Source organism: Lampetra planeri, chromosome 47, assembly GCF_965212315.1.
Source record: "Lampetra planeri chromosome 47, kcLamPlan1.2.h2, whole genome shotgun sequence".
Lineage (NCBI taxonomy): Eukaryota > Metazoa > Chordata > Hyperoartia > Petromyzontiformes > Petromyzontidae > Lampetra > Lampetra planeri.
Genome location: NC_136153.1, coordinates 6,201,008 through 6,221,479, shown reverse-complemented (window position 1 = coordinate 6,221,479; position 20,472 = coordinate 6,201,008). Strand labels below are relative to the sequence as shown.

General features: G+C 52.5%; 1 protein-coding gene across 1 annotated transcript in view; it reads right to left on the bottom strand.

The window, feature by feature from the left end:
• MDN1 (midasin AAA ATPase 1) overlaps positions 1–20,472 on the bottom strand; it is an 85,055-nt gene that overhangs the window by 2,104 nt on the left and 62,479 nt on the right. Inside the window, exons 77-100 of the mRNA XM_078615516.1 lie at positions 20,227–20,342; positions 19,433–19,627; positions 18,671–18,907; positions 17,471–17,709; positions 16,308–16,436; positions 15,703–15,953; positions 14,648–14,809; positions 14,262–14,399; positions 13,425–13,563; positions 12,252–12,427; positions 11,414–11,575; positions 10,296–10,443; positions 9,782–9,912; positions 8,487–8,894; positions 7,926–8,027; positions 6,380–6,590; positions 5,342–5,545; positions 4,928–5,088; positions 4,014–4,091; positions 3,455–3,570; positions 2,633–2,807; positions 1,726–1,799; positions 1,060–1,174; positions 115–187 (exon numbers count right to left, since the gene is read on the bottom strand). Of these exons, the coding sequence (XP_078471642.1) occupies positions 115–187; positions 1,060–1,174; positions 1,726–1,799; positions 2,633–2,807; positions 3,455–3,570; positions 4,014–4,091; positions 4,928–5,088; positions 5,342–5,545; positions 6,380–6,590; positions 7,926–8,027; positions 8,487–8,894; positions 9,782–9,912; positions 10,296–10,443; positions 11,414–11,575; positions 12,252–12,427; positions 13,425–13,563; positions 14,262–14,399; positions 14,648–14,809; positions 15,703–15,953; positions 16,308–16,436; positions 17,471–17,709; positions 18,671–18,907; positions 19,433–19,627; positions 20,227–20,342 (3,940 nt within the window). The remainder of the gene's footprint in view (positions 1–114; positions 188–1,059; positions 1,175–1,725; positions 1,800–2,632; positions 2,808–3,454; positions 3,571–4,013; positions 4,092–4,927; positions 5,089–5,341; positions 5,546–6,379; positions 6,591–7,925; positions 8,028–8,486; positions 8,895–9,781; positions 9,913–10,295; positions 10,444–11,413; positions 11,576–12,251; positions 12,428–13,424; positions 13,564–14,261; positions 14,400–14,647; positions 14,810–15,702; positions 15,954–16,307; positions 16,437–17,470; positions 17,710–18,670; positions 18,908–19,432; positions 19,628–20,226; positions 20,343–20,472) is intronic.

The window sequence follows — 20,472 nt, the reverse complement described above, 5'->3', positions numbered from 1 at the left end:
GCATCACTCCAGTGGCTTCCTAATATCGAAAGAGCATTCCAGACGGCCGCAGAAGAGCTTGTCAAAACTGCACGTATAGAGTTGTGGTGCTTGTCTCAGATCGGTCGGACTCACCCAGGGCTCCTTTAATTCCACTTTGCTGGTTCTGCCGCGCAGAGAGAAACATCCTCGTCGCCTCCTCCAGAAACTGAAAGCAAACGAAACACGCACGGGTAAACGCGGGTAAACGCAGGTGAACTCGGCGGCATCGCAACGGGGAACCACCGACAGCATCCACGCAATGAGACGCATGGGTTCTAATTTTTTTTGGGGGGGGAGGGTTTAGATTGCGTAGGTACAATGCCAATTGTCAACTATTTTTTCCGCCACCCTCCACAGCACTAATCAAATAAAGTTGTCACATGGGCAAAGATGCCAAATTGATTTATTGTTTCTTTTAGCAGAGCGGAGTGCCGGAAAGCAAGCAAAATGTTTAGATTTTTTTCGATGCAACATTTCGCTGGAGAATACACAGAGCATGGTCAGGTGTTAGCAAAAGCTCAGCTATTGCGCGACGCATGGATTCTGCAACACATTCTGACACGCGTTTGTCCTTGGAAGTTAACTAGCGGTATGAAAGGGGACGGGAAGTTGTCAGCGTAAAACAGGTTTACAAATGTGCTCTGGATTGTCTCTCAAAGTTATAATAAACCTCGACTGGAAATCATTAAAAAGGCCACTCTGCCATCGGGTTCCATCACATACACATCCGTGTATGGGGAGAGACAAAGAGTGGGAGGTACAGCTGGGACTTTTACCAAGGGAAAGATACAAAACGTACAAAAAGAATTAGAATCTTGAGTTTTATTGCAACGCCAAAATTGCGACGATTCTTTGAAGCATGGTGGTTGGGTGGTTGGGTGGTTGGGTGGCTGGATGGATTGACTGGGTAGCCGGGTTGAGTGGGTGCGATTAGGCGGTTGGGTCGGTGGGGCTATGAATCATTTCCAAGGCTGGTTCGAGATGACCGCGGCAGCACGAATGGAGATTCTGGAGCCGTGGAACCGGGGCGTTCGTCACCTGGGCGATGTGAGTCTTCTTCTGCTGGAAGGTGCAGCTGCGCAACACGGCGGCGCCGCCCTGCTCCGTGAACGGCTCGTGGAAGGGGTGCAGCAGGCGCATCGTCTCCCCGAAGCTGAGGGGCGGCACGGGGAGGGCAAGCGCCGAGTGTGTTGGTGTTTGTCCATCAGCGTTTGCATGTGTTGAGGGCCACCCACCCCCCCTCTCGTGTGCCGTGCCGGCCTTTATAGGTGCTCGCGAACAGCCCCAAAAGTCTGCTAAGGCTATACGGGGGACCTTTGTCTTTGCTTTGTGTATGCACATATGTGGGTGTGGATGCATGGGTGCGTATGCCTGCTTTGTGTGCATGGTGGGGCACAGTCATTCACACGCTGTGCCGTGAATCCAAAGACTTGGGTTCAATTCCAAGCTTAACAAGAGTATGCAAGTGGTTTCAGAACGTGTCTTTGGCCTCCCCTCGATTAGCTGAACCTTAAATGAGCATGGTATATAAACAACAAGAGATGGGAGGGGAACAAAGGCATCTGGGTGGGAGTGACCGTGTTGGCCTTAATAGGAACCATGCTAACAGCACTTGCCCCAACAGTCAGCGGGCTCCACAGAGAACGGTCATTGTGTCTGCATGCGTTAAAGAACCATGAGCACGGTGGGTGGACACGCTCTTACCTGCAAACCGCTATCTGCCCGACTTCCAGCAGGCTCAGCGCATTGCCAATCACGGCCAGAGACTCAAAGGCGAGCTGAGGAAAAAGGGGAAACCGCGTGGTAAGAACAGCTGTCGCGTGGATTTTTCTCCGGGTCCTCCGGTTTTTCCCGCCACATTTAGAATCAACGTCACACGTGTAGAGCATTTGGCTGCATTACATTTCCACATGATAGGCCACTTCGTTGAGCTTCTGAAAAAGAGCTAAATAGATCAGTGGGTTTTATCTGGTAAAATAATTTACTTTTAGCTTATCTCTCATTTTTTTGTGCGTCAGATGACAACTCCAACAGCATCTAACTACAAGTCAGTACCAGCCTGTCCTTTGGACAAGGTCAATAATATTCCAACTCATGAGTGACCTTATTATGCCCCATCAGACTCAGTCCTCCACCGCCCGGTCACGTTTGATTTCATTAAAGTTTAACCATTAAAACGAAACCCTCACTAATCAGCATGGTGAAGAATTTTATTTGACCAGTTAAGGCCCACTGAGCAATCTAGCAGTTTTTCAGAAGCGACTTGGCTATCACAAATTATAACGACAACGAACTGGCTTATCACGTGGACATTTTATAGCCGCCAAATACTTTAAATGTATGTTTTGAAATGTGGCGCGAAAAACCGGAGGAACCACATAAGAATCCACGCGACCACAGGAAATACATGCAAAAACTCCAAATATAGAAGGGTCGGGGTCGAACCTTCTGCATATATCTGGCGAGGCAGTTAACGTCTCGCCACCGTGGCGTCCTGGTCAAATAACCCCTCCCCCATCGCTTCTGACCGGAAGCGGCACCTTCCACCGCACTGCCCCCCCCCGCACCGCCCCCCACGCACCGCCCCCCCCCGCACCGCCCCCCAGCGCACCTGCTTGGAGTGGTTGTCGAGCATGCTGGATGAGTCGTCCACCGCCACGCACACCTGGTAGCGGCGCTTGCTGGGCTGCGTGCGCCGCAGCCAGATCTTGTCCTTGCGGAAGCCGCTCGCCACGTAGGGGATCACCTTGCGCATGTTTAACCGCTTGCCGGTGCGGAAGTCTCCCCTGGAGGAAGCGGGTGGGGTGGGGGGATTCGTAGGTACATTGACGAATGGTCAAGCTGACGAACTGCAGGGCCGCTGGGGCTTCAGCCAGAGCGGCGGTGCAGCGCGAGTCGGCATGGGCCCAGGCTCAAGGAAGGAATTGGGGACCACCCCCTGTCCAAATCATCCACCCCCCCTCCATCCTTGGTCCGTGAGCCCCCGTGCAGTTGCACTGCATGCACACTCGGTGAACTACGTCATTGACTTGGCCTTTGTTGGAGAACAAAGAATCTAAAAAACACTGCAAAGTAATCCTTGGCTAATAACGCATTCAGTGCAATTTGTTGTGTATCATGCGACTAATATATTGTAAGTCACGTGACTTGTCATCCATCACGTGACTGGTGTCCGCTATCTTGCGACTCGCGTTACCCGCTGTGTGACATACACCTCCCATTGGACAGAGGACAAACAGAGGACTAAGGAAGACCGTGAGTGCAAGATTCGGCTTAAGTCCGGTTGAATCGATGATCGTTGTATCGCAGGATTGTGAGAGGTGTGCGGAGGCTTGGGAGAGGCCTTCATCCAGCAGTGGATTGACAAATGGCCGACGACGATGATGATGATCGTTACATCCCATGCCGGCACGCGCAAGGGGGATCCTCTCACCGGAGTTTGGCCGCCTGCGTGGGCTCCAGGATGAGGCGTAGGTGCTCGCACAGCTGCTGAGCCAGCGGGCTCGTCAGGTGGATGTACCTCTGCCAGGCCTCGGACGCCGCTCGTGCCTGCGCGCACATCACATCACGCGCACACCGAGCTTCACGACATGCACGGTAAACACGAGAAAATGCCATGTCCCCAATCTTGTCGGATCTCAAACGCCGAGCACAGCTGAGCCTGCAAAGCACTTGGCATGGGAGACTTCCGAGGAATACGAGGAGAAAAAAATATATTTTTTCTTTTAGCCACAATAACCTACCCCCCCGCCCGCCGGAACTTTCTCTTCAGGCTCCACTGCCTGGACCCCTCTTCTTCCTGCATTCAAGTCTCTCCTTAAAAGCGTTCCTTTTGAACCCACTGATTTGCTTCTCTCGTCTCCTTCCCTTGCTCGATCGCTGCCATTCCCCGACCACTTTCCTCCCGTGTAACCTTGCGCTCCGAGACGTTTTCTCCGTTGTGGGCTCATCGTTATAAATTGTTGTTCTCGTTGTATTGGGAAGCGGCTCACCTCCTCCAGTCGCTCGTCCGTGGGGTGTCTCCACACCTCCAGCTGCTGCTCCAGCTGCTGGCGAATGACCTCCACACTCTGACGGTGACACGGGCGCGGAAGCAAGGGTTTGTTTGTTTTAGGCGCTCTGCCACACGCACTGCCACAGAGGGTCTGAACTAAACATCGGCAGTCACGTGGCTGCATGTTGCCGCCCAATGATTGGTTGACACACCCCATGTGACGGAGAGAGCGCCGAGTCACATTGAGAGAGAGAGAGGTCTCTCGTCGGCGTGCGTGTACGTACACGTCGGGGAGTGTGCGGAGCGTCACAATTTAATTTGTATCTTGAATAGAGGAGAGTGGAGAATTGTAAACATGCAAAATCAGACCGTCGAGGTTCGCTGGTGTAAGTGACCCCCGCACACTGTGGGCTTTGCCTCTGACTGAACCACCCAGAATGCACCCCGACTATCTCGTCAAAACTCAGAAGTTAAGCCGGGTTGAGCCCGGGCAGTGCTTTGATGCATGAACATCACGCGGAAACAGGTTGCCTTAGCTGACTCAGGGGGGCCGTGCTACACAGTTTGCAGTAGAAGGCAGCGAAGATAAATCCATCTGTGATCCCCACCTTCACCAACCCACGCTGACCAGTGTGGCAAAGCATGACCCAATAACCCTCACGAACCGCACGGCATGAGGAGGCCCTCATTCATCAGTGGATTGACGACCAGACCGATGCGTAACTTTAGATGTTCGTTCGTTCATTCATAAGAATCTCACGAGCGTTATGAACGCTTGGCAGACGCGCCACTCTCGAGCACAACAACAACAACAGAACCAGACCCGCACACGAGCCTGAGAACATCAGAGGCGGTCGCACAGCCCGTGTGGCATTTCGCTCGCCGAATCCACCGCACGGCCCAAACCGGCACCTGTGGTTCGGTCTCGGCGAGGGCGGTGAGCGAGGTGTGAAAGGTGGACTCCCGGCTCCGCTCGGTGGGCCCGCTCCCCGGCTCGATCTCCGTCATTTCCACGTCACCGTCCTCCTTAGTGGCCCCCTCCAGCTCCGAGCTGGGCTCCGCTGACTCTTTCCCTGGGGGTCGAGAGAAGGTAAAATATAAATAAAGCGAATTAATTAACCCTCCTGGAAGAAGCATCCTCCACTCAGAATGGGGACACGCACAGGCGGAGAAGGACAAAAGCTGCATTGAAAGAGAGAGCCACATTTTCACGACATATTTCACATTGTACCAGTCCAGTAAAAAAACATTACAGAGGTCTGCCTCATATACGGAACGTGGGGACAGTGTTTTAGGTGTCACTCAGCGGCAGTGCCCAATGGTCACCTGGCACGCTGCACGACGCCGGTTTGTCCTGCGCCGTCATCTCCTTGGCCTCCACGGCGCGCAGTTCCTCGTCCACAGCATCGTCCACCTCGTCCGGTGGTGGAACCTCGTCCGTGGCGGCATCGTCCGCGCCCTCGTCCTCCTGCTGCTCGGCGCCGTCCGTGACCGCCCGGGACAGCTCCTGCTGCTCCAGCGTGGCGGCATCTTGCGAGGAGACGGAGGGGGCACGACATGAGATGTTTGCGCGGTGAGAACGCAATTATCTGTGGCGTTATTCAATGTGATAACAATTTCAACTTATAACGCGCCGAGCATGAAGGCAGCCACGTGATGAGCTGGAGCCCAAGCTCTGCGGTTCTCTATTACATCAAGGTGTTATTGTCGAGCAGCATAAACCACCACGCAAACTCTGGTGGTCATCCTCGCAGCGGGCTTTTGGCTAACTATCGAACAAAGACGGTCACTGCATCGCGCGCTTTCAGATGCGCTTCTGTGGCCATCTGGAATTCTCTTCCTTCCGATATTACGAAGCCACTGGAGCTATGCACTTTTAAATCCAGATTGAAAAGTCATTCGTGTTTATTTTTGCATGCTTCCCCCGCACCTCCAATTAGCACGGTTGGTTACGTACGGTGAAAAAGAAGTTCAACAAAAATACAGTAAAACATTGGATTGCGAGCATAATTCGTTCCGGAAACGTGCTTGTAATCCAAAGCACTCGTATATCAAAGCACTCGTATATCAGTTGTGATCACGTGACGCTCGGCAGACAAAGCGTGATCACGTACTACTCGTATTGCAAGACCTCGCTCGTTTATCAAATTAATATTTATTTTAAAAAATGTGCTCATCTTGCAAAACACTCGCAGACCAAGTTACTCGCAATCCAAGGTTTTACTGTACAGCCAATTAATGAGCATTTATTACTGCCCATGATGTGGTCACTTCGGTTGGCATCTTACAACCACGGGCTTCGCGGAGCGAGCGGCGAGTTGCGTGAGAGGCGGCGGCGGCGTCTTAACGAGGAGGCGGCCTCACCGAACGTGACGCGGTCGTGCTGCCCACTGGGCTCCGGCATGTGCTGGTACAGCTCTGCGTCTTGGTCCCGCGCCTTCTGCTCAGCTTCTCCCTGCCGCTCCGTGCGCTCCTCCGCGTCCACCGTCTTCAGCCTCTTGTTGGCTCGGCTGTCTTGCTCGCGGTCGCCCAGGGTCCTCCGCTCGTTCATCTCGCCCGGCTTGCGCTTGTAGCTCTGAGACGGAAATGGGAATGGCGCGCCGCGTCAACAACAAGTGCAGTGTGCAATACAAACTATGCATTTGGATTTACGGTGTCATTGAATGCAACGGCATACAGAGCACAACCGTGCTGATCGGAGGTGCGGGGGAAGGACCAGAAAACTAAACCTCGTGCCACGGCAGATCTCTCGCCAGCTTCAGCAGTTTTTTCTTGCTGTGGTTGTCTCGCCTGATGACGATTGCTTGTGTTGCGATCGAAACGTCGTGATCTATTATTTTTTCTACCTACGTGACTTCACCGAAAGAATCAAAGATTATGGATTCCTGCAGTCACGAAATCTTCAAATTAAGATGAAACAAAAAGCAGTTCTAAAGAAATGAGTTTTCAATCTAGATTTCAAAGTGAATGGCTCTAGTGGCTCCCGAATAACGGAAGGAAGGGCATTCCAGACGACCGTAGAAGCGCATCTTGACGCGTGCAATGCAGTGACCGTCATATCCAGACGACGTGCAGTGCACGGTAATGGCACCATGTAGGATGCTACAGGACACGTGCGGAAGACGACGGTGCTGCAAGATGCGAGGAGCTGTACACCCCTAGCTGCCAGTGCTATTCAGTGGCCTAAAATAACATGTTTCGCTCCGGATGATCGCTACAAAGTATGACCTGTGTTTTGATTTAGTGTGCTGATCTTAAAGGTGCATTGAAAAATTAGATTACTCCGATTGATGCTCCTGCTGTTGTGGAGTGACTCATGCAGCCCAGCTATGGCTGCAGGGTTTTGGTAGTACATGTTGTTTATGTCGTTTATTGTGAAAATTCCGTCACAGTTCCTATGATCACTGTTTCATTGCTTTCATGGCTTTATTTTGGTGATTTCGAAAAGTGTATTGGTTTAGCCATGTTTGTTTGTTGTAGTACATAATTAGACTGATGGCCTTAATCTAAAGTTGTCTTGTGGTTGTTGTTGTTGTTTGACTTGTATCCCACTGGGATTTCTGCACATAGCGTTGGTGTACGGTGTTTTTTCTGCAATATTTTGCCGTCTTTTCTTGTATTTTCTGTTTGCACTCAGTCACATATTCACTTTAAGATTTTTTTTGTTCATGTTTTTGGTTTTTGTTTGTTGCGCTTGCACCCGATTCAAGAGCCGAATGGCTCACAGGGCTACACCTGATACATGAACTTGAAACTTGATTGAAGCGCTCCCGGGGAGGAAAGGCAAGTCCCGAGAAAAATGTATCTGCTCGGGCGCGGGATTTGCGCGCACGCCTCCGCGTGGACACTGCAACGCGCCCAATCTCGCCTGCCTAGGGGGGGGGGGGGGGGGGGGTCAGGCGCGTGGCACCTGGGTGTTGTCGCGCGCGTCCCGGCGAGAGGCGAGCGGCGCCACCCTGTCCGACTCGTGCCCCTCGGCCTCGCAGCTCTCGGCGGCGCCCGTGCCGTACTCCTGCTCGCGGCACAGGGCAGGCCAAGGGAGTTAGCGTCTCTTGACAGGAGACACCCCAACAAAGCATTTCATTTAGATAAATCCCGAGGAGACGTAACGTCAACGGCAGACCCCGCGACCTTCGATGTAACCCAGATCGCCGATGCGAACCAGATCAGTTTACACATTTGTCATTGTCGGACAGGGGAGGTAGCTTGCATCAGTTTAATATATATAGAAACACTTTATTATCACCTATCCTGTAGGACAATATATGAAATGTTAAAATGAAGTTAAACGCTGCGCCATGGTGTTTGGGAGCTGGTACGGTCACCGGCGGTTCGGGGGGTGACATGCTTGTGACATGCTTGTGACACGCTTGTGACACGCTTGTGACACGCTTGTGACACGCATCGCTACAACTGTCCTTTCCCGTGAGACGATCGCAGGGGTGCGACCGTGACGCGGGTGGGCACCCACCTCCTTGCCCTGCTCCTCCTGGGCCGTGCTGCCCGCGCGCTCCAGCGCCAGCTCGCTCTGCAGGCTCCCGTCGGCCGCTTCGCCGTCCGTCGCTCGCTCCGCGCGCTCCTCCGCCGCTTCCTCCTCCTCCTCCTCCTCTTCCCCCCCCTTGGGCTCCATCCCGCGGTCGCTTTCGCCGGCCGCCGTCTCCTCTCTGCGCTCATCCTCTTTGTCCGCCTCCTTTTTGTCTTCGTCGGCGCCTCCCTCCTCGGTCTCGCCGGAGGCCTCGGCTCCTTCTCCACGTTCTTCGCCGACCTCCCCCTCGTCGTCCTCCTCTTTCACCTCGTCGCCATTGGCTTCATTCTCCATGGCCTCTTTCTCGGAGTCTTCAGCTCCCTGCTCTTTTTCCTCATCCTCCTCCTCCGCCTGCTACGAGAATAAGACGATCGTGATGTAAACAACGGTGAACGCAACCGCAGAAGGCTCACCGTTCACCAAACTATGGGGCCATCAACTCGCTACACACTCATCCCCGTCTCGACTCACTTGCCTGTCTCCGTGCCCCCAACTGGCTACCCATCGTCAGTAGTGTCATATACAAGATCGCCTGCCTCTGCCACAATGCCTTCATATCCGCCTGCCCGCCGTACCTTTCTTCATTATTGACAACTTGCAGCTCAGCACACGGCAGATGCCTGCGCAGCGCAACTCACGACCTCCTCTTGATACCAAGATCCAGGACGGTCATGTCTATGCGCCGCTTCTCGGTGACAGCCCCAACAGTCTGGAACGCCATCACCCTTCTGCACATTCGCAGCATCACCACAATCGCCTCCTTCAAGAGAGACTTAAAAACTCACCTCTACAATCACGCTTTCGAGCGACTCCGAGCTTGGCTCCCGCGCCTCTGAGTTGCGGCCGTTACGTCCGCAAATTTGCGCGCGTTACAAATTGCATTATTAATATTATTAAAACACCTGCAGCGGAAACTTGTATTAGAACCCAGGCTCTCAACTGTGCCTGCTACCGAGTGCCCCGACACCGGTATTGGCTTGCCGAGCCACCGGGCCACCTCGCACATAGAAGACAAGTTAAACCATGGTAGAGGCCAAGTCTGTGTCTGGACCGTCACTGAACTGTACGTATGTTGAACTTCTTTTGCACCGTACATAGCCAACCGTGCCAATCGGAGGTGCGGAGGATAAGTGCCGCATTTGCCTGTGCCAGCCTCAGGCCTTGGTTGATGTTGATCTTGATTAGACAGAGGTGAGAAGTCAAGCGAGCAGGAGAGCGACCCGGGTAAAGTCGCCGTGTACCTGTGTGCCTGCATCCGCAGAGGCCTCCTCTTCCTGCCTCTCGCCCGCCTCCCCCTCTTCCGTCTCTTTCCCGCTGTCCTTCTCTTTGTCGAGCTCCATCGGCCTCTCCTCAATGTCGAGGGGGTTGTCTCCTGCAGTGCACGACAGCGCATTCATTCATTCATTATATACACAGAGCTCCACTCTGTGTCTCCACGCACATGTGCCTTTTTTGTTGTGGTCCATCCGTCCATTGGAATTCCAGACCAATATAATAATATCATCCAGCAGAAGTTTAAAAAAAAAAAATTCAACTCTGGACCAATTTGGATTTTCCAGGTCACATCAGAGGGTCTTAGTCATGAGTCAGACTTGTTTCACAACTGGTCTGGAGATGCAATAGGCCGAAGGACTAAACAAATATTTCATTTGTATGCGGAGACGACAAAACGGCGGTTCTGGGCTGGGCGACGGAGGGACACCGTGGTGGTGCAGTGGTGCAAGTGTCGGCGATGACGGTGGTTCTGCGTCATACCAGATTCGTCCTCCTCGCTCTGGTCACCCCCCTCCTCCCCCTCCTGGTCCTTGTCCAGGGCAAGGTCATCCGGGAGCTCAAGGGGCTCGGGGTCGCACGGCTTCTGCTGGTTCTGGTACGGGTCTGACTCGTTCTCGTCAAAGTCCCGCTGCGGCACAGCAGCGGGCACAGAAACGCGGACGCACAAATACACGCACACGTAGAAGCGCAGACGAACAGACACACGTTCACGTATCATGTCCCAGTTCTTCAAAGGCCGTTTTAGTGTCTTGGACTTTTAGAGCCTTCAACAAAATTCCTGTGGGATTTCTGTGAATTATTCTAAAAAGACTCCTCTACAAAACATATAAGAAACATAAAAGACATTGGTGTAAATATAGTGATAGGTTTTTACCCTTTCAACTGGTACAAAAACTGACACCTTTATACAAGGCATCCTATTTGCAATAACCACAACACAAGCAGTCAAATTCGCTCTGGTAAATGCTTACCGAGCTCTCAATACTCTGATAGTGCGCTGTTTTTGAGTTGTACGCCTTTTGGCGTCATCTGGTCCAACACCAATGGAGACTAGGCTCTAAGAAAAGCTGTCTCGGGTGTGGACCAATCAACTTCAAGGGCAGTGCATATCATTATCATTATCAGAGTTGTTTCTTTCTGTTTGCAAATTGACTGCTTGTGTTGTGGTTATTGCAAACATGATGCCTTGTATAAAAGGTGTCAGTTTTTGTACCAGTTGAAAGGGTAAAAACCTATCACTATTTTGCCACTGGTGAAGGAGGTCTCACTGTGTACATTGGTGTAAGTCATTGGTCAGGAACCTCTTTCTTGCCGAGGGCCAAGCAGCAATTCAGAAAGCTTTGGTGGGTCACACATTGAACACGTGCCTAAGCCTTCTCCGATAATGAAGCTAAAATTAAATGAGGGCCAACTTTTACCGAGCGCGCTAAACTAAGACACACAGTGATGACAGGGTCAAAAAAATTCTCCTCTAGTGGCTGAGAATTGCGGTCAAGATGATTGCAGCGATGGATGCATTTCGTTTATGGTCAGTAGCCGAGAGCCACACAGAAGAACATTTCAAAAGCACTCTTCGGGTAACACGAGCAAGCACGCACCTCATCCTTCTGCTCGTTGATTTTCTTTTTCTCACCCTCCTCGCCCTCATCCATGCCCTCCTCCTCCTCCTCCCCCTGCTGCTGCTCCCGTTTCTTGTCGTCTTTCCGCTTGTTTTCCCCACTCTCCTCGTTGTCACCTTGAGCCACCAGCTCCGACTCCTCCTGCCAGGGAGACACCGCGAGTCACCACCACGGATGTCACTCACACTCACAGTGAGTGAATGAGTGAGTGTGTCGGCCTGTGGCTCTAGGCTGAGGAGGTTTACAAGTCACAACCACGGATGTCACTCACACTCACAGCGAGTGAGTGTGTGTGTCGGCCTCTGGCTCGAGGCTGAGAAGGCTTACAAAGCGAGGGATGCGTTGCGGTCGGTTTATAATTTAGGCTTTTAACACACGCTGGGAAAGAAATAATTAAGCTAATCCAACGCCGCTGAATTTATTGCTGCCCTCAACCAGGAGCCAAGCTCTGCCAGGGCCTCCTGCTGGAGTTGATGTTTCGCTTTGAGAAGTAAAACGTCAGTTCTTCTCCCAACTGAGGAGTAATTGGCCAAACAACCCTCGCAGAATCCCGCCTTGAAAAGCGTAAACAATAATAATGATTGGAATTCACGTAGCGCCCACACGCAAATAAGCAACTCAAGGCGCTGCGCGAAAGAGGTCTAAAAAAGTGGCCACAATCACCAAACACAAAGGGGCATGGACAGCCAAGGTAGGAACACAACGAAGATAGGAAGGAGGCCGTGTGAACACGAGGCAGCAGTGCACGGACGTCCAGAGGGCTTGGTGAGGCTGTCGCAGAGAGGCAGTTAAAATTATCATCAGCAAGCTCACAGACCTCGTCCATGCCAGGCCCAGATTCCTCCTGCTGTCCCTCTTCCCCATCCTCGTCCCCCTCCTCCTCGTCGTCGCCCCACATCCTCTCGTCCAGAGTCTCGGATGGCCCCTCGCCCAGGTTGCCCATCTGCTTGTCCAACTCCTCCTTCTCCTCCTCGTCCGATTTGCCTTCGTCGTCTGAAATGAGAAACGACGATTAGAGCGAGCGCCGTGTCCTTCTGCCGAACACAGCTGCGCCAGTGCTCATAGGATAAACAATCAAACACTGTCAACTTCGTGCGAATCATCACTATTCATCAGTAAAAATACTCAAACTTCTGTCATCAAGGTCCCCGAATGCCGTACAGAATCCTAGGGTCAAGTCCTATTTTTGCAAGCACAAGGGGGTGGGGGGGGGTGTGGTCAACACCACAGCCAGCCACCTTTGTCGCCCCAGGATTTATGCATAAAAACGTCACACCATGTGCCCATTTAAAGCTGAGGACACCTCGGGGGAGGGGTCACAATCAGTTCAGATCATCGCAACTTTTGGGAGCCGTGGCCAGAAACCTTCTAATCATTACACTGGTCAACAAAAAAAAAAAAATTCTGGCCTGGACTTTTGCAGCTGTTTTAGACTAATTTCAGGGTGCTGATTCCAAATCTGATCTCAGATTTGCTTTATCACATCTCATTTTACGCTATTGGCATACCCCATTTTCATTGATTTTACCCGAAATGAACTTTGTTACTTATGATTGCAAGTTGTTGCGAGTCAGTGACTGCTTTAGTGTTAAAATATGGTGCTGTATTTTTAGGATAGTGTGTTTATAATATCATTTTATGTAGATATCCACATTTATTTAATATTTTTCTTCTGCAGTTTTTATTAAAAAATGCAATATTTGATATCTCAAAAACCTGATGTGATAGACAAAAACTGATGCCAGATTTGGAATCAGCACCCCAAAATTACCTTAACACCGTTGGAATACCTTATGCCAGAAAAAGTGTGTTGACCAGTGTTATCAAACTCAGGGGGCAAATCGCAGTGCACCGGGCGCTACATCACCGCTCGGCCTGCACTGGCGCAGCTCTGACTTGCCAATGAAAAAAGGGCCAGAGGGCTAAGCCCCCTTTCTCCTCTCCACGACCGGCAAACACCGCACACAGCCACCGTGAGAGCGTCACCCACCCGAGTCTCCGAGCTCGCCATCATGGAGCTTGCCCTGGAAGTCTTCGGACATCTCGATGGCGTTTTCCTCATCCTTCAGCTCGGACTGCTGCTCGGGCTCCTCCTCGTGTTGCTGGTCACGCTGGAAAGTGTCCTCCACCTGCCGTGGCATTGTCGTGTGAACTCTCTCTCGCTCTCTCTCGTTCTCTCTCGTGGGCGCTACGGCCTTAAACGCCTTGCTCTGTTTGAGTGCGGCAAGCTTGCGGCAAGCGTCGCTTAGGTGGGCAAAATGGCACGAGGCAAAAAGATCCTTTCGTAACTCTCTCTTGGGGGGCAGTGGCTAACCCCACGTTACAGAACGGTCTGCAGAAAGAGGGTATCACAGAACTAAGTCTGAGATCAGTAAGTGACCTTTTAATCGATAAACTAGGGGGCACACTTTTCTGCGACAGAGACATTTTTACAGTATCCAAGATGATGAAAAAAATAAGAATAGCTTTTACCCTTTCCGGCAATAAAACAGGTGTTTAGATGTTCAAAGACCAAATAGATACCTTTTGCAAAGCATCAAGTCTGCATTAACCACACGTACTTGTGGAAAAACATGCAAACAAACATGCTCTGATAATTAATATATACATTGTCTTTGAAACTGATTAGCCCACACCCGCCTTCTTTATGGCCTTGTCTTACGAGTGTTAGACCAGGGAATGCCAAAAAGGCGAACATCACAAATGGTTTTCACATGGCCATCAAACTGAAAGTTTAAATTCTCAGAGCTGCAATTTTGGAAAATCGTGAAAATTTTAGTTTTTTTTATTCTATGCAAAGTTTTTTGTTAATTTTAATTGTATTCACCTGGTCCTCGTTCTCGATCTGGTCGCTGACGTCCTTCACACCCTCACCGGCCCCAATGCCGCCCCCCTCCACATCCTGGAACTTGCCCGGCCCCTCCCCGGCCTTGCCCTCCGTCAGCTCGGCCGGCTGACAAAATCCCTGCCAAGACCAACGCACGCCACTCCTGGTTAGCATGCGCATGCCATCGAGGCGAGTTAGCGAGCACCTATCTCTTCAGGCACAACACAAGAGGGAGTTAAGCAACCAGCACCGTCATCATCATCATCAGCGATGATTAATTCACTACCAATCACACCTGCGATTAGCACGCTTGGCTACGTACGGTGCAAAATAAGTTGAACATGCACACATATACGAAAGCCTCGGCGAGGCTGTCGCCGTCTCACCTTCTGCACGAGTTCGGTGAAGAGGCCAAGCAGCACGCACAGCAGCTTGGCGAGGGCGCGGTGTGACGCCACCGACGCGAGCAGGTAGAAGGACGTGAGGTCCGCGTAGGCGCCCAGCAGCGGCAGCGCGCGGGACAGCCGGCGTCGGCACCGCAGCGCGGCCTGCACGAGCGAGCGGGAAGGGACGGCCGGTGTAAGAGGAGGGCCTTAGCCTCCCCCCAAACGCCCCGTGCGACTACAGCAGGCGCACCTTCACCGTTTGTTCCAACGGCAAAATGTTCAATCGTTCAAGATAGTCGAGTTTTGTTTAACCGCCCGAGGGTTAACGAGATCAGGAAAGTCTCTCATTTGCAAGCTGCGACACCTGCGCCACCCAAAATGACGAAAGAAATGTCCAACGAATTAAATACTTTCATTCGTGAAGGCGGAAGCGTGACGTAAAGGGGTCCCCCATTTATACAAGCAGTGTATGCAATGCTTTATTCTCTGTTCATAGACCAGATTAATTAACAACCTGTTTATATGTCTCATGTCTATATGTATATCTCCCATATAGAAATCCTGTGTATTTCCCAACACTAATCAAGGCCAGCATGACACGAGAGGGCTGGTGGCCAGTACCATGCCTAGCACCCTTTGTCTCCCCAATGCTGATATATACACACCACAGCAGGTACTCATTTAAGGTTGAGTCGACTTAGGGGATACCCAGGACCGGTTCAGACATCCGTCACCGATGTTGGCTGCGAGTGGAAATTGAACTCGGCTCGCCGGGTCCGTAGCCAAGTGAGTAAACAACTACACTCCTGTGCGTGTGTGTGCGCACACGTGCACGCACGTGCACACACACACGTGCACATACACACACACACACACGTGCACACACACACGTGCACACACACACGTGCACACACACACACGTGCACACACACACACGTGCACACACACAAACGTGCACACACACACACGCACACACACACGTGCACACACACACACACGTGCACACACACACACGCGCACACACACGCGCACAGCGCCAGCGCCCGTCTCGTCACCTGCGCGCCCACGCCGGGCTTCAGGATCCGCTGGAGCAGCTGGGACGCGAGCGACAGGACCCGGGGCAAGGCCAGGGATCGCACGTCCGCCCAGAGCCGCCCTTCCAGCGCCGCCGAGATGTGGTCCACACGCAGGGGCGGTTCCGCGCCCTCGTCGCTTTCACCATCGCCGCCGCCGCCAGTACCGCCGCCGTCACCCAATTCACGACCAGCGTCACCAGCGTCACCAGCGTCACCGCCATTTACACCGTCTGCGCAGGAAGGCTTTGGTCAGCGGGCATGAGGCACGGAACGATGCACAGAGAATCCATTATCGATCAACACTGATAACTTACGGGCTCAATGCACGCCATGAAATGCGTGCAGGAATCAGTTTCACGTGATACCTGCAGCCACTAGAGGTGCTAAATTAACCACAATATATATGAATAAGATAATGTGATCGAATCACAACCAGCAACAGAGAGAATTCATCATGGAGCCGGGACAAATCGCTACATGCCAAGCAGACACGATTGGATCTTCCTAATGACGATGACGATAATGACCATGGTGGCGATGGCAATGACAGTGCGAGGGGTGAGAATGACAGCGATGGGAGTCACCGGCTCGCTTCTGCTCCTCCCGGGCTTCCTTGGCGCGGGCGACCAGGGCCTGCACGGCGCACAGCACCGCCGTGATGGCCCCCTCGACGTCGGCGCTGAACACGTCGACCAGCTCTTGCGACGCCGCATCTGGTTTCACACACGCACGCACACACACACACACACTCATTCATTTAGGCATGACCCCTGTGCCGAGTTCAGTGACAAAGCACGTAACCTTTTCCCGTTCTGAGTCGTCTGCAAGTCGCGCAGTGGGTCCCGTTCACCCCTCAATCTCGGAACGCGCAAGCGGTTAGCGTTATATTTAGAGAGGCGTAGCGCCGCTGTTTTTAAAGACATCGTAGTCACCGCAGAGAAACACAGTGACACGACCGCACTCTATGATAGCTGGCACCAAACTGTACCACACGCCCCCCCTCCCGCATGGCCTTTTCTAATTCTGTTCTCATGACGTACGGGATGACGTACGTCATCGGAACGGGAAAAGGTTAATAGATGTAATGACTTCATGAAGCATGCTGCCATCCGATCTTCCGGCACAGCAGTTGAAGCAAAGGTGCGAGTTTCTTAAATCCTTCCCCACCACCCGTGTCCACCGAGCAATGTAATGAATGGGTTCACCAACCGGATGGTCGGCCGGTTGTGTGTTTGCGGGATAAAGTGTGGGTGCTTTCAGCACTTCCAGGATGTCTGGCCAGCATGAAAGAGGAAAAAAAATGCCTTCTTTAGGGTTTCTCGCTCCCTCTAGTGGAGGCCCTTCTACCAGCAGCGACGTGGAGCAGATAGTTGCAAGGCTGCACCTTTGCCCTTTTACATGTTAAGTGTCAATGTACAAGCCACGGAAAATTATCAGGACCATAAGTACATTTTTGTTTTTAATATCCAGGAATGCCTCATTGAGTCTCAACACATTTTCACGACGGGGTATTTTTTACGTGGAGTACTTGTAGAAAACCCACAACATGCAAAGGATATAACGTATATATGCCCATCTCCAGGCCAAGGCTTTGTGATTCACCAACCTTTGCCTCCACAGCTACGCATTGCAAGCGTTCACCGCCAAACCCTGCGTGGACGACCAGTGATGCGTCATCTCACGGAACTCATCAGTCCTTGCAGCAAACATTAAGAAATACATTTAAACTCGGACATATTGACCTTACCCAAATCGCCATCCGCTGCCGACTGCAGGCTCAGCGTCTGCGTTCTCCATGTGGTGAAGTCGGCGAGCTCCCGTTGGACTTCGTCGCGGACAAACGCGATGCTATCGGCTACGGGACTACGCTGCTCGGCGGAGGGACACTGCTCGCCGGGGGGCGTGAAGAGGCACTGCAGGTCGCCCATCTGCGACGTCGCGCTTCCCAGCGTGGCGAGGCCGGCGCCACAGCGATCCACCTCCTCCCTGCGCGTCAACACGGGCACATTCCGTTCCGCATTTGTCTCCTGGCTGCTGCATCATAACAAAGCACAGTAGCTGAAAACTAAACAATTTTTTATTTTAGCAAGTAAAGGCACAGTGAACTATGTAGCTCTCTTTCAGAAGCGACCTGGCCACAAATGACAGTGCAACCAAATGGCTTATCATGTAGAAATTTACAGGGAAAAACCAGTTGACCCAAATAAAAATCTCCGCGACCACGGGGAGAGCATGCAAAATCCAAAGAAAGAGGGGCGCCCGGGTCAGAACTGAACCCACGACCTTCTGTATACCAGGCGAGGAAGTTAACATCTCGCCACCGTGGCCACTGTGGCCCCCGTGCTCATGTTCCCTGGTGAATGGGACCTGTATTTACGCATGGCAGGGCTCGCTCTCTCGTTAGCACAATCACCAGTAAATGTTTACAAAGTCGTGCTTATTTTATTCGTTGGACAAATAATTTGGCGAGATCAGAGTGCAGTACGCTCTTGGAAAATGATAATTTTTAATGAGGATGATTGGTTGATGCTGATATTGCTGCTAACAACAATGACAAAAGCTATTGCTGCTGCTGCTGATGATCAAAATGATACTACAAATACTAATAATGCTGCTGTAGCTGCTGATGCTGCAAAATATGCTACTGATACTGCTGATGAAGACAGTGCTCATGAGGATGACGATACTGAAGACAAATGTGGATGATAACAATGCTGCTGCTAAAAATGGGCAACATGATACGACTAATACTGAAGCTTCTGGAACTGCAGTTACTGTTGTGAAAGGATGCCACAGCTGATGCAGATGACGGAAGACGACGCCACCGACGCTGACAATGATGACAACACCGCCGCCGCTGTTACTGCCGCCAAAGACGATGAGGCGCCAGTAAAAAGCCGCCCGTGTCAGCCGCCAACGTTCGGTGCTCTGCCGACGTGGTACCCACCAGGTCAGGACGTGCGTTGCCGTCGGGCCGACGATGTGCCCCGGTGCCGCCGCTACCGCCGTCGCCGCCGATTTCACCGCAGCAACCTCACCGAGCAGCCGCGACACCAGATGCTCCGCCGCTACCCATGCGGCGCTGTCGCGCACGAGCGAGGCGGCCGGGGGCAGACGAGACGGCGCCACGGGGCTCGGCACTCCCCAAGCCTGGCCGCCAGGGGCCCCGGACTCTGCATCTCCGCTGGGCAAAGCAACGTCGGGGTGAGGTGTCAGTGATGGGGAAAACGATGCCGACTATGGCTAAAAGTAAAATAGGTAAAGGTTGCAGCCCTGAAATTGCTCATTCACACCACTGCTCGTGGAAGGGCATCCACTCTTGAGAGCCGTTCTAGGGAGTATTTTGGCCTACTCATCCACGCTTGCCAGATATCTTTGAAGAGACAGCAGTACGCACACTTTACAGCACCACACACGATCCTGCCGATCGACAAACTGTGGGAGTACCCATTTACACTGCTGGGTGGACCAGAGGCGCACTCTGTGAGAACGAAACCGGAAACCTCTAGATTGTGTGCTAACCATTACACCGACGCAGTCAACCAGTGCTCAAAAACTAAAAAAACACAAACCCCCATTAAAATGCGGCAAGCAATTTTACGCTCGGGATTTCGCGGTCGCTCAGAACGTTTTGCTCTCCGCTAATCTCCACTCGGCACGCGGGGGCTTCTCTCTTAAGCGCCATCAGCGATTCGTTGTTGGTACCCACCTGCCGCGCTCGTGTTGGGGGCAGCAGCGCAGAACGAGCCGAGTCTGCTCCAGCACGGTCAGCACCTGGGCGGACACGCGCAGCAGCCCGCTCGCACGGCGACGCGCCTCCTCCACGGGCGGGGCGGCGGCGGCGGCCACAGCCTCGCCGGCCACCGGGCTGCCCCCGACCTTCTCCATCGCCCTGATCAGCTGCCTGCGGGACGGAGCACGCGGGGGCGCGACGCGGTGGTGCGCGAGGAAGCAGGGAGAGACGCACGCTTGGGGATCGCGCCGAGGCGCAAGGAAGTGTTCAGCACGTGGATTGACCCTTTGACATTCCGATGACGTACATGTACGTCCTAAATGTCAGCAGAGGGATCATCAATTGTTTAAAAAAAACACAACTAAAATTGTAATATTTCACTGAATGCCACTGCTTTCTTATGAATGCAGGGGGGATCTCATTGGACTATCCTTCGTATTATAAAAAGGTTTTGCTCGCTGGATTCCTGGCACGCGGTCAAGTGCAGGTGTTCGTGCGTCGCGCCGACGTCACGCCTCGCCCCCCCACCCACCCAACCTCCACCGCGGCTGCGTATCCCACCGAAGTGTGCGGGATCCACTATCATACGATCATATCATACTATATTCGAAAAAAGTTTTGCTTGCTGATTGGTTGGCTGGCTGGGGAGGGGCGGGGTCGGATAGGTAGGGTAGGACGCGTGGGCTGCTATTCCCAAGTTAAAAATATAAAACCGAAACATCAACAACCGCACTGACTTGACAGTTACGAACGCGGCGCGGGTTCCGTACCGCAGAGCCATGTGCTGCTCGGTGAGCGTGGTGAGCTGCTTCCTGTGCGCCACCAGCATCTGCAGCAGGTGCTCGGAGAACCCACGGCAGCGATCCAGGTTACCCGGTCCCATATCCTGCACAAGCACAAGCGCACACGCACACACAAAGATTCACCATTTAACCATAAAAGTGCCCGATACCACCAGATAATTGGTAGCTAAGCAGGGCGGTGTTTGGGTGGTGCATTGGTAGGCAACCGCTTTG